General features: G+C 49.0%; 1 protein-coding gene across 2 annotated transcripts in view; it reads right to left on the minus strand.

Moving 5' to 3' along the window:
* Window positions 1–7,273: 7,273 nt before the first annotated feature.
* SETX (senataxin) overlaps window positions 7,274–14,061 on the minus strand; it is a 70,078-nt gene continuing 63,290 nt past the window's right edge. For both annotated transcript variants that reach the window (XM_078620000.1, XM_078619999.1), the window contains exon 26: window positions 7,274–9,177. In XM_078620000.1, the coding sequence (XP_078476126.1) occupies window positions 8,695–9,177 (483 nt within the window). In that variant the 3' untranslated portion in view covers window positions 7,274–8,694. The remainder of the gene's footprint in view (window positions 9,178–14,061) is intronic.

Consider the following 14,061-nt stretch of genomic DNA (forward strand, 5'->3'; position numbering starts at 1 on the left):
GCGGTGAGAGAGAGAGAGCTCGAGGCAGTCGTTGGAGCCAGAAGAGAATGAAGAGCCAGTGAAGATTGAAGAGCGACTAGCCTAGCCCTTGGACTACCCTGTCTCGCAGTTCTTATAAGAGCCGAGCAGGGCAAGCCAGGGGCGACCTCAGAGAGCGAGGTCTGGGTCCCTGTGAGGGCCAGGCTCGAGTGGCTGAGGGTCGGACCTGAGCCGAAGCTGGGCCAGGTCAGTTAGCCTCCTTTAGGATGGTCTGAGATAGAGGGGTGTAGTAGGAGCTCACGAGGAACGTTAGCTGAGGAACACATCCTCTAGTAGAATCGGGTGAAGGGGCCGTTACACCTTCAAGTGTGAGGGTTCGCTACGTGCTGTATCGTAGCTCTTGTTAATAAATAAGTGTTGCCTCCATCGACGTCTCCTGCGCTACTTACGCTCACTACACACGCAACAGAAAAATCCAGGAAAAAACAGCAAAGTCTTCCAGAAAAAAACACCGTATTTCAACGCTGTGTGCAAAAATCCCAGTGGGATGCAAGTCAAACAATAACAACCATAAGACAATTTAGATTAAAGTTATCAGGCTCACTCTGCACTACAACAAACAAATATGGCTAAACCAAAACGTTTTCAAAATCACCAAAATAAAGCTATAAAAACAATGTAACAGTGATCATAGGAACTGTGATTCAAATTGCTAAGGAGGGAGATCGGTCTGTAGCTTCTTGGTGAGGTCTTTTTCGGGTTTGGGCAGAACTGACTCTTGCCTGCCTCCATACTGATGGTATCTGTTTACTCGTCAATAGCGTTGAATTAGTTAAGGAGCATAATAAACGTTTTTGGCTTAGATCGCGTTATTTATAAATGTGTCATAACCCTCCACCACCTGACACGGCCAATCAATAAAAAAAGTGTCACGTTGACAAAAGACAAAATAGTTCACTACTTTAGCCCACCGGTGTGTTGAAGAGTAAATCTACAACATTTTCAATTTTGGAGTACGACGTTTCGCGTGTAATTACATCATCCAGCATCATCGGGCAATTTTGCCAGAATGGTGAAGCCCTCCACTTGCTCCCAGTCTTAAATAGATCCGGGAGCAAGTGCAGTGATTTGAGGCGGAGGAGGAGGTTATTGTAATTATTTAATAGATCAGTAATCAATTCTAGATTTGAAGCTTTCGTGACTGCAAGGATTCATACTCTTTGGGTTTTTCGGTAAAGTCACGTAGGTAAAAAAATAAAATAAATGAAAACAACTACATTCAATCACGACGTTTCGGAGGCAACACAAGCTTCATCTTCTTGGTTCTTTCGGTAAAGTCACGTAGAAGGGAAGTAATAAAATAATAAAAATAAAACATAATAAAATGAAATAATTCTCACGACGTTTCGGCTACAACGCAAGCAGCCGTCTTCAGGTGAAGAATGAGACACTACCAAGCTAGGAGCTTATATATAAACTGGGTTGGAGGTGGAAGAGCGCCTTAACAGAAAGAATGTGCATATGAAGAGGAATTTAGCATATTCATGGAAAATGCGTAGGAGGTGGGCGGGGGGGTTTCAAAGTCATATTATGCCCATGCATTATGCAGGATCAGCCGCACCAAGGGGGGGTGCAGGGAGTAGCATTAACAAAGGAAAGGAATGTTAATGATATGTAGCTGCAGTTACTAAACAACCACGTAGAAAACTAAAGTATAAACTACATAAAAAACTAAAGTATAAACTGCATAGCACCATTAGTATACTTACTATACTCTACAATAAGCTGAGTTACTAACAGCAAGTAATACATTACAATTCTACGTCGTAAAAATTATATAATATGCTTCCATCTAAACTTTATTCTCTTACATCACACGAGCATATACCGTACTATATACTGCCATAGATAAACCCAACATTAAATTATATACTGTATTACTATAAACCACCCTATACCTTATACGTTTCAACATAACACTATGTATTATTCTACCCACCGTAATGTGTATCGAAATGGTTTATTACGTCCTTCCAATGATTGCTAAGCCAGAATCCATCTTCTCGGTTAAAATTGTCTCTGTGTTTGTATATGTGGATCGCCTCATGAACGAATCTCTCATGATAGCCAGATGGCTTGCAGAGAACCTCTGTCTTGGAGAAGTCAATGTCATGTGAGCCCTCTGAGTTGTAACAGTGATCTGCCACGGCTGAGGTGTTTGTCCTACCGTGTTTCAGGTCAGCTTTATGTTCACGGATGCGGTCCGAGACATGTCGTTTGGTTTCCCCAATGTAACTGCTACCACAGAGGCAACTTAGTTTGTAGACACCAGGGTACTGTATGTCTGGAACCACATCTTTTACAGACGGTACCAGATCACGGATTTTATGTACTGTGTTGAATCGGACCTGGATCTTGTGTTTAATCAGGATTTTGGAGATCTTTTTTGTGACCCCAGCAATGTAGGGTAAGGTGATGGTCTTGAAAGGCTCCTCAACAGGATCCTTCTTGATGGTTGGAGTGATGGCTTTGCGGATTGTGTAGTCGGAGTAACCATTAGCCGTAAGAGCTTGGCGTACGTGTTTGAGTTCACTGGAAATGTGTTCATGGTCGGAGATGCATTGGGCTCTATGATATAGAGTCTTGATGAGGGAATTCTTCTGGGATGGATGGTGGTGGGAATCCGGTTTTAGATAAGCATCCGTATGGGTGGCTTTCCTGTAGACAGAGTGGCTCATTGAACCATCAGGTCTCCTTTTGATTAGGACATCCAAAAAGGGGTAGCTTCCATGAATATGCTAAATTCCTCTTCATATGCACATTATTTTTGTTAAGGCGCTCTTCCACCTCCAACCCAGTTTATATATAAGCTCCTAGCTTGGTAGTGTCTCATTCTTCACCTGAAGACGGCTGCTTGCGTTGTAGCCGAAACGTCGTGAGAATTATTTCATTTTATTATGTTTTATTTTTATTATTTTATTACTTCCCTTCTACGTGACTTTACCGAAAGAACCAAGAAGATGAATCCCTGCAGTCACGAAAGCTTTAAATCGAAACACAAGCTTCCTTATAGTAATAGGTTTTTACCCTTTCAACTGGTACAAAACTGACACCTTTATACAAGGGATCATGTTTGCAATAACCACAACACAAGCAGTCAAAATGCAAACAAAAAGAAACAACTCTGATAATGATATGCACTGTCCTTGAAGTTGATTGGTCCACACCCGAGACAGCTTTTCTTAGAGCCTAGTCTCCATTGGTGTTGGACCAGATGACGCCAAAAGGCGTACAACTCAAAAACAGCGCACTATCAGAGTATTGAGAGCTCCGGGTAAGCATTAACACTATGAGACCTCCTTTACCAGTGGCAAAATATAGTAATAGGTTTTTACCCTTTCAACTGGTACAAAACTGACACCTTTATATGAGGCATCATGTTTGCAATAACCACAACACAAGCAGTCAAAATGCAAACAAAAAGAAGCTTCCTTCAAGCGTCCTTCTTCAGGTGGAGCCGTTACAGCCAAAGTCGCTGTAGTGAGTGAAGCGAGCTAATAGAGAGACGCCACTCTATCGGGTAAGAGGGGGAGGGGGGAGCCCAGGTGGGAGGGTGGGGGGGATGCTAGCCTGAAGGTAAGACGATTGCCAACATCTATTCATGAAGCAGGAGAGGGGGGGTATTGGGGTACCGTGAACAAAGGGGGCGGAAGTTGAATTGATTAATAGGGACACTAAGTTAAGCTGATAGATAATATTAACTAGATAGTTAGATAGATATTGGATTTCTTTTCACTTCATACAGTAAATTTGGCTGTGACGGTCCCACCTGAAGACGGAGACTTGTGTTGCCTCCGAAACGTCGTGATTTAATTTCGTTTTCTTTTACTATTATTTGATTTGATTATTTTTTACCTACGTGACTTTACCGAAAAAAACAAAGAGTATAGATTAGCAATCGGTCAATTGTTATGATTAATAATCAGTTGTAGATGAGTAATTCGTTGTAATGTATATTATTTAATAACTGAACCCAATTACTATAACCAATTTCAATTAGAAGCTTTCGTGACTGCAGGGATTCATCTTCTTGGTTCTTTCGGTAAAGTCACGGAGAAGGGAAATGATAAAAGAATACATTTTTATTATTATAGTTTTATTTTTATTATTTTATTATTTCCCTTCTACCCGACTTTACTATAACCACTCAAGTGCAGAAATGAAAGGTGACGCAAAAGCCACCGTGTTAAACAGGCCAAGAATCCATTGCTTAGCGGTGGCTCCTAGACATTGTATCATCTCAACTAGGATGTCGTCTACTCCTGCTACCTCCCCTGTTGAAGCAGGCCTATGCCGGCTGTCAGATCATCCAAAGTACACGGGCAGGTTGAGTCTTTGGGTGGCTGCTTTTCAGGTGGTATAAAAGATCGATGTCGTTCTCCATTGTTTCTTCTTTGCAACCGCTTCCCGTTGTTGAGCAGCTGTTGTGCGACCTCGCTGGCGGTAACGTTTGACACGGCTGGATGCGTTTCATGTTGTCACCTCCTAAGTTTTCTTATGGTCGCCCAAGCGTTCACGCTGTCGTGTGTCATATTCGCGTTCACGATCATCTCCCTCCAGGCAGTGTGTGTCGCTCGACTCCTCTGTTGTCTATTAGGTTATCTCCCAACGTAATAGGGGATTCTGAGAAGGGGTCGAGGTGGTATTCTGTCTCATAGAGAGCGGACAGCTCCGATGTTGTGCTTGACATGCCTGGATTCAGGCATGGGATTTAGGGGCCGTCCATAAATGACGTCACGCACCTAGGGGGGGGGGGGGGTCAGACATTTGTGACGATGTGTGACGAAGAGGGGGGGTGGGTTTGAGAAATCTGACGTCACAACAAAATGCGCAACTTTAAGTAAATATAGACAACAGGTTCTACTTAATTCAATATACTTTTTAATAAATGTTTTCTAATACAACATCAGAGTGCAGCGCCATATTAAATACGCACTACAATGACAATAGTTTAAAGCGATTTGAAGCATGTTTTATTTTCGGGGGGTGGGGCAGAGCTTTGTGACGTCATATTTGAGGGGGGTCTGACTTTTTGTGACGTCGTGTGACGAAGGGGGGGGGTCAAAAATCGTCCAAAATCGCGTGACGTCATTTATGGACGGCCCCTTTGGGGCTGCAGCCCAGGGGCCTTCAGAGATGAAGTGAAAATGTATTTAAGTTGTGAACGCTGAATTTGTATTGTTGTTAGCCTTGTAAAAAATACTTTTATTTTTCTTCAACTTTGTTTTCCTTTTGAAAATATTACTGGGGGCCTCCCAGTACCCTGTAGCCCAGGGGCCTACACAATCTTAATCCGGCCCTGCCTGGGATGTATCTTGTGCGGCAGCCCTTATTTTCACAGCCGTCATGAAATCGCTGTAGTGCCCGTGGGTGGGAGTGATGTCCCAGATTGATTCCTCCACTGCCTCTGTGAAGGCTATCCAATCGGCTTTTTCAGGTTGTATCGTCTGCGAAACGGAGTGTGTTAGCACTGTTATTGGTGACCCCAGTTTGATACTTCTAGGGCAGCGGTCCCCAACCGTTTTGGCACCAGGGACCGGTTTCGTGGAAGACAATTTTTTCACAGACCGGGGGGGGGGGGGGGGGGGGGTCATCATTGGGTCTTTCCCCCTTTTCAAAGAAGCTCATTTTGGCTAGGGGTTAGCTTATGGGCTTACCAAAAATAAGACAATGAGGGCGGGCCACGCGCAGACCCACCGCTCACCTCCTGCTGTACGGCCCGGTTCCTACCGGTCCGCGGCCTGGGAACAATGCGGTGCTGGGTGTTAGGCATGGGCTCTAGTGCTGCTCTACGGCAAATATGGCTAATTTAATTGCTTGTAAAAACCGATGTCTGGGTTGTATCCTCTCCTCCAGTGGCTGCTGTTGAATGACTTGGGGGGGTTGTTTGGGCGTCAGGCCACTGGACTCTGCCCATTGTTCCCCCAGGGTGCCGTCATTGTTGTGTCACGGGAGTTGAAATCCCCGACCACGAGGCACCACTTGCGTATACAGCCATCCCGTAAAATGTTCCACTCGAAAGTACTTGACGGTGCTTCGTACAATGACGAGCTTTACTATCCAGGCTTCGCCCGAGACTTGGATTCATGTCTTGGATTAATACGCGGCCTACGCGGAGGGTGGGGGGGGGGGATGTGTGACGTCAGCTGCCGCATGCGGGTGACATCACAGATGTGACGTCACCACTCACTTGCCGTGTGAGTATCCGTCAATATTGAGAGGATTGACAGTGCCGACTGTTTTTGTCCACGCGTTTCTTGGGTAGATGCGGTTGGTTTAGGAGGGTTAATATGTTTGGCCTTCTGGGGAATACCCCTCCAGAAGTTACCAGGATGCACCACGAGGAGGTTTCTATTTTCTGTGGGTGGGTGAATTGGTTGAGTGGGTGGGTGAGTGAGTGGGTAGGTGAGTAGATGAGTGGGTGAGTGAGTGGGTGGTTGGGTAGATGAGTAGGCGAGTGAGTGGTTACGTTCATTGGATGGGTGAGTGGGTGAGTTGGTAGGTGAGTGGATGGGTGGAGTGGGTGGTTGGGTGAATTGGTTGAGTGGGTGGTTCTGAAAAAGAGCTTGATAGCCCAGTGAGCCTTTACCTGTAAAATAAAAATAGTAATCGTAGTCGCAGTAAATCAACCAAACTACTTTAAAAATACAGGGTGCTTCAAAACATGTTTAACACTTCTGAGAATTTGCAACAATACCACAAGAAATGTGCCTCTGGGCTCTGGAGACCACCTGGAGAAGATTCCAGGCACGCGTTGACAATGATTGCGAACAAGTGGAGCCTCTGACTTTTTGAAGCGATTAACATGCATTTGTTATCACGTTACCAGTGTATTATCCGTTCTTTATCCATTAAAAACGATCGTCCCATATAAGTGAAGCCCCTCTATTCAGACCGTGCAGTCGATGCGTGTTCGCACGCGTAGAAAAAGATGCAATTGAACGCGTAGCAGTAATTGTAGGCGAATAACATTATTCTTCCGGCAACATTTTTGGTTCAGTAACTCAAATTGTAAATGTTGTAGTTGGGTTTACTCCCCACGACACAACCGGTGTGCGCCGACGTAGTCACTAATGTGGCCACGTTTTGTTCGTGCGACACAAACCTCACGAAATTGGGGCCGTGTCAGGTGGTCGGGTTCACGACACACACCCTGCATCTTCACGCGATGTAACCCCGACAAACCAAACCCCCTTCGTCGTGAAAAGATGAAAAATATTTGTGGAAACGCATCTCCAGGGGGCTGACGGGCCCAACGCTTTATTAGCAAAATGAAATGGCAAAAGGTGGTTGCCCGTCGCTCATCGCCGTGCCGTAACAACGCTCCGACGGACATCACCGCCACAACGGCCGAGCCTTCAAATAAAATTTTCATTGTTAAAGTTATTGGTAACAGCATGCAACAAAAAAGTCAAGTGTGAAGACGAGTTTACCATCAACACGGTCGCGCTACATCACGCGCACGCAAAGTGCTCGCCACAAACGAACCGCCAATCTCGTCGTTAAAGGCACCACCACGCGACACTCTGCTCATCCTCGCAGTAGTAGCGGCGGCAAAGGCTTATGGGTAACCGTCGAACAAAGATGGTGGTCGCCACGCGGCACTTTCGGACGCGCTGCCGCGGCCCGTCTGGAATGCTCCTTCGTCGCTTCCGTCCGATTATCAAGAAGCCGCCGGGCGCTACGGCCACGACGTTTCTTTCTTGCTTGCGTCATGGTAACGGCGACTCCGGCACTCAAGAGTCACCTCCCAAATCAACAAAAACAAGGGGGGAGGAAACCGTTTGGATGAGAAGGAGCAGCGCAGGGTGGGGGGGACGCTGAGCGGAGCTCTCCCGTAGTGAAAACGACAACGCAAACGAGGGGGGGGGGGCAACAAAAACCGAGCAAAAACAATTGCGCACGTCACGAGGGTGCAAAATGAGAATGAGGAATGTGAGCAGAGCGTCGGCGGACTGCCCGTGCGTGTGTGGCAGTCGCGACGAGGAGCGGAATGCCCCGGGGTTCTCATGAAAAATTAAAACCACCCCACCTCCACCACCCCTCGCAAAAATGTTTTTTTTTCTTACTCTCTATATATATGTGCGTGTGTAAAACGTCACATCAACAAACATGTCCCGGCGACACGTTAACCCCGCCCAGCCCACCCCCGCCACGTAACCTCCAGTTGAGAAGAACGGAGGGGCACACAAAGACGACGCACCTTCCGGCGTCACCGCGTCCAGGAATTGAAAGTATCCCCGCCCCCAACAAAAAACCAACCGTTAAAAAAAATGTACACAAACCGTAACAACAATAACCGAACTTGATTTCCACAAGCAATATATTTACACCTGCGGCACAACCTCAACGGTGGCACCTCGGCTGTTTCACTCTACGTCTCCTCCTCCTTCTGCTCTTCGTCAAAGAGCAATAAAACATCACCGCGCAACTCCGGCGGTCGTCATCCTCCTAGCGGTCACCGCATCATCATCGCGCGCGGTGACGGCGGCGCTTCCAGACGCGCTGCTCCCGTGGCCGTCTGGAACGCCTCTTTCTTCAAAACTGCTTGTTGCCGCTGTGTTTGGTGTTGTCGTCCTTCAACGTGCGTGCCCACACGCAGTGCGGTTGGGCGCCAAAAAAGAACCGTCCACCGCGCACGGCACGGCGGCTCGGCTACGGCGGGGTGAAGCCCCCCCCACGGCCCCCACGCTCGCTTCGCTCCCTGACTACCGGTGGGAGCGGCAATCCCAGAAAAATTCTCTGGTTGCCGGCAGCGGCGGCGGAAGTTGACGGGATGTTGAAGCGCACTGATCGGAGCGGCTGTTTGGTGCCGGTGCCACCGTAGCTGGCTTTGAGGATGCTGCTGGGCGGTGCCGACGAGGTGGAGAGCCTCCTGGCGTCGTCGGCGGAACAGCGGCGCCTGACGACGACATTCCGCTCGTGCCGGGGTTCGTCGGGCGGAAGCGGAAGCGCTGGAAGCGCTGGAAGCGCTGGAAGAGGAAGCAGGGGTTGTTGTTGTTGCGGGTGCGTGGACGCCGCAACCGCCGACGGCTTCATGACCCTGTGGAGGTCGCGCTTGAAGTCGCGCTCCGTGGTGCTCACGATGGCGCCCCGCGAGTGGGCATTGCTGATGAGGCTCCTCCAGTCGTCGATTACCTGCGGCGGTCGCGTCGGGGGTTACGTTCAGACGCCAGGCAAAAGGGTGGGGGGGGGGGTTGGGTAAGGTGGGGGCCCAGGGGGGGGGGGGGGTCTGGAAAGCCAAATTCAGCTCGTTGAACTAAACGTGAGTGGGGACTCTGCTACTTATGACTACTCAACCTACGAACTTTCAGGGATACGAACAAACCCGGTCCCTTTGTCCAGTTGCCTGTTCGGACCCAGAGTCGTAAGTTCAACAGCCGCGTAATAGATGGCGGTGGTAGCATCTACTTCTGTAGAACGTGAAGAACCAGTGGCATTTACATCTGCAGAACATGAAGAACCAGTGGCATTTACATCTGCAGAACGTGAAGAACCAGTGGCATTTACATCTGCAGAACGTGAAGAACCAGTGGCATTTACATCTGCAGAACGTGAAGAACCAGTGGCATCTACATCTGCAGAACATGAAGAACCAGTGGCATTTACATCTGCAGAACGTGAAGAACCAGTGGCATTTACATCTGCAGAACGTGAAGAACCAGTGGCATCTACATCTGCAGAACGCGAAGAAGCAGTGGCATCTACATCTGCAGAACGGGAAGAAGCAGTGGCATCTACATCTGCAGAACGCGAAGAACCAGTGGCATCTACACCTGCAGAACATGAAGAACCAGTGGCATCTACATCTGCAGAACATGAAGAACCAGTGGCATCTACATCTGCAGAACGTGAAGAACCAGTGGAATCTACATCTGCAGAACGTGAAGAACCAGTGGCATCTACATCTGCAGAACGTGAAGAACCGTGGCATCTACATCTGCAGAACGTGAAGAACCGTGGCATCTAGATCTGCAGAACATTAAGAACCAGTGGCATCTACATCTGCAGAACGCGAAGAACCAGTGGCATCTAGATCTGCAGAACGTGAAGAACCTGTGGCATCTACACCTGCAGAACATGAAGAACCAGTGGCATCTACATCTGCAGAACGTAAAGAACCAGTGGCATCTATATCTGCAGAACGCGAAGAACCAGTGGCATCTATATCAGCAGAACGTGAAGAACCAGTGGCATCGACATCTGCAGAATGTGAAGAACCAGTGGCATCTACACATCTGCAGAACGTGAAGAACCAGTGGCATTTACATCTACAGAACGTGAAGAACCAGTGGCATCTACATCTGCAGAACGCGAAGAACCAGTGGCATCTATATCAGCAGAACGTGAAGAACCAGTGGCATTTCCATATGCAGAATGTGAAGAACCAGTGACATCTACATCTGCAGAACGTGAAGAACCATTGGCATCTACACCCGCAGAACGTGAAGAACCAGTGGCATTTCCATCTGCAGAACGTGAAGAACCAGTGGCATCTACACCCGCAGAACGTGAAGAACCAGTGGCATCTACATCTGCAGAACGTGAAGAACCAGTGGCATCTACACCCGCAGAACGTGAAGAACCAGTGGCATTTCCATCTGCAGAACGTGAAGAACCAGTGGCATCTACATCTGCAGAACGTGAAGAACCAGTGGCATCTACATCTGCAGAACGTGAAAAACCAGTGGCATTCACATGTGCAGAACGTGAAGAATCAGTGGCATCTACATCTGCAGACAGTAAAAAACCAGTGGCATCTACATCTGCAGAACGTGAAAAACCAGTGACATCTACATCTGCAGAACGTGAAGAACAAGTGGCATCTACATCTGCAGAACGTGAAGAACCAGTGGCATCTATATCTGCAGAACGTGAAGAACCAGTGACATCTACACCTGTAGAACATGAAGAACCAGTGACATCTCCATCTGCAGAACTTGAAGAACCAGTGGCATCTACATCTGCAGAACGTGAAGAACAAGTGGCATCTACATCTGCAGAACGTGAAGAACCAGTGGCATCTACATCTGCAGAACGTGAAGAACCAGTGGAATCTACATCTGCAGCACTTGCACCAAAGATGACAAAGATCCCCCGTATAGCTTTAACAGACTATTGGGCCAAGAGCTGTTAGCGAGTAGCACCTATGAAGGCCGGCATGGCACAAGAGGGGGTGGGTGGCCAACACCACGCCAGGCCGCCTTTGTCTCCCCAGTAATGACGTTTACTACACACCGCACCAGGTACTCATTTGAGGCTGAGTCGACACTAACATCACACACACCACGCACACACTAACATCACACACACACTAACAACAACAACCGCCATTCGCCACTAAGTGGTGGTGACGTCATCACGATGCTTGTGCCAGGTCATGTGCACCTTGAGGCCACGTAAAGTGTCAAACGCGCGCTGGCAGGAGGTCATGGGGCAGACCCAGGTGCCACAGGTCGACTGACTGAGATGACCGAGATGACTGGCTGATGCACCACCTGTGCCCCCTACTGTACCAACTTGCTGTGCTTTAGCCACCCGGCGCTCCGCTCGTTGTTGTGATAGCCGCTCCTCTGCCCTCCGTTGTTGTTGGAGGGCGACTGCCTCCAACTGCCCTGTAGCGTCCTTCACAAGCCTCCTCCACAGAGGCCGATCTTGACACCGCTGGTACCGGTCATCAGCAAGACTACTCAACTCCACATCCTCCCATACCACATCACTCCATCTCTTCTCTAGCCCGTGCCGCGTCTGTTTAGCCCCCTCGATCTGGCCGAATAAAAGCTGTTTCGGCATGCGGTGGCTGGGCATGCGGGCTACAGGCCCAGCCAACGTAGCCTTGCCTGCCGGAGAAGCTCACCGATGGGACTTTGTCTAGATCTTTCAAGGATTTGTGAGCTCCTCACACAATCCAGCGTGGTTAAACCCAGGATGGATCGTAGGCAGGCCAGCCTAAATGTTTCTAACTGGCAAAAATGTTTCATTAGGGGGGTCCACGTTTCGCAAGCGTAGAGAAGGGATGGAATAACTGGCCGAGAAGACCTGAAGCTTCGTGCGGAGCGACAGACCAGGTAGCTTCCACACAGCATTACGCAACTGATGAAAAGATAATGCCGCTTGACTGATTCGGAGTGAAACCTCTGCTGTTAAACCGGAGCCAGTCATAAGCACACTGCCCAGATATGGGAAACTCTCTACTCTCTCCACAACTGCCCCATCACCAATTAAGAGTTGTGGGGGTGGAGTGTCCGATGGTACAAAATACTCTGGCAGGTGCTTAGTTTTGGTGGGGCTGATGGTAAGGCCCCACCACTTCCTAGTGGCAAGCTCCAGGTTTAGGAGCAGCGCCTCCAACTCCTCTTCTGAGTGAGCAGCGATTACCAGATCATTGGCATACATAACATGGTTGAGCAATAGGGAGCCATCCCTTGACCGCACCCGGGCATCGATCAGCCTCCCATTATATTTGTACCAGATGGAAATTCCTCCAGTACAGCTATTGAAGGCCTTACGAACTACGTAGTCAAAATAAATGTTAAATAATGTGGGAGCCAGAGGACATCCCTGTCGCACCCGAAGGTGTACAGCGAATGGCTCTGACTCCCGGCCACGTAGTTTTACCCGGGTATCATGCAGGTCCTTAATGATCGTGAGCAGAGGGTCAGGGACTCCGAAAACATGAAGAACAACCCAGAGCCCAAGCCTACTGATGGTATCATAGGCCTTGACCAGGTCAATAAAGCAGAGATGTAGGTCTTGTTGGAATTCCCTACAACTCTGCTGTAGCAGACGGACAGAAAATATGGCATCCGTGCAGGACCGCCCTTTCCTGAAACCACATTGAGGCTCCGCAAGCCTCTCCTCAGCGTGCCTAGCAAGGCGATGTTGAATAATCCTTTCCAGGACCTTTCCCGGCACACTGAGGAGTGAGATACCCCTGTAGTTGTTACAGTCTGTGCGGTCCCCCTTCTTAAAGAGGGGGACTACCAGGGCATCCTTCCAGTCCTGCGGAACCCGTCCAGTGGTCCAGACTGTTGTTATGATGTCATGTAGGGCAGTCTGTGCGCAAACGCCACCCTCCCTCAGCATTTCGCTTGGGAGATCATCTCTGCCCGGTGCCTTTCCTGGTCTCAGACTCTGGATTTCCTCAACAGATGGCACCTCAGCCAGCCACTCACAGGGGGTGACTTCTTCAAATATTTGGGGCACCGCAGCCTCCGCAGGGTCATCCCCACTTTGTCCAACAATGTTTCCCATGTCGAGGGATTTCCCCCCCCCAGGACCTCACAGAAATGCTCAGCAAATCTGCAAACCTGTTCCTGGGAGTCAGAGATTGGATCACCGTTTTTTCCCCTAATGATGGTAATAGGTGTGGCGCTGCAGGTTACTATTTTGAGTTAAATAGGGATTTGTGATTGCGGGCCATTGAGGCAAACTCCATCTCCACAGCAACCCGCGACCACCACCCATCCTTGCAGCGCCTCACGGCTCTCCGAACCTCTGAGCGAAGGTTGCGGTAAGCCTCCTCATTCTCTGACGTAGGATGCTCTGTCAGCCAGGGTCTCTGGGGAGGTCTGGACCGCGTACCCAAAGCAGCTATTGCAGCTGCATGAGTCACAGTCCTAAACCTCGCCCATTTACCCTCGACATCTGAAGGAGTGGGGGACAATGCCAACCCCAGCCGCAAGCGATGATGAAATTCTCACTTGCAACTTTCATCAGCTAGCCGAGACTAGGCCACCTTAGGTTGGAATGGGGTCCTGGGTGTACACCCACCACCGGAGTGGAAGAATGGCAGGCACATCTTACAGATGACAAGTCGATGGTCAGAGGGCAGATCAGCTCCACGGTAGGTCCTGGTGTCAAGGACATGGGCCCGCATCCACTGATCCGTCACTATGTAGTCCAGCAGATGTTCTTGCTTGGACCCGGCATGCATCCATGATGTTGTGTGGATGCGCCGATGCCTGAACAGTGTGTTGGTAATTACAAGCCCATGGGCTGCACAAAAATATAGCAGCCTCC

The sequence above is a fragment of the Lampetra planeri genome, chromosome 68 (assembly GCF_965212315.1).
Source record: "Lampetra planeri chromosome 68, kcLamPlan1.2.h2, whole genome shotgun sequence".
Classification (NCBI taxonomy): Eukaryota; Metazoa; Chordata; class Hyperoartia; order Petromyzontiformes; family Petromyzontidae; genus Lampetra; species Lampetra planeri.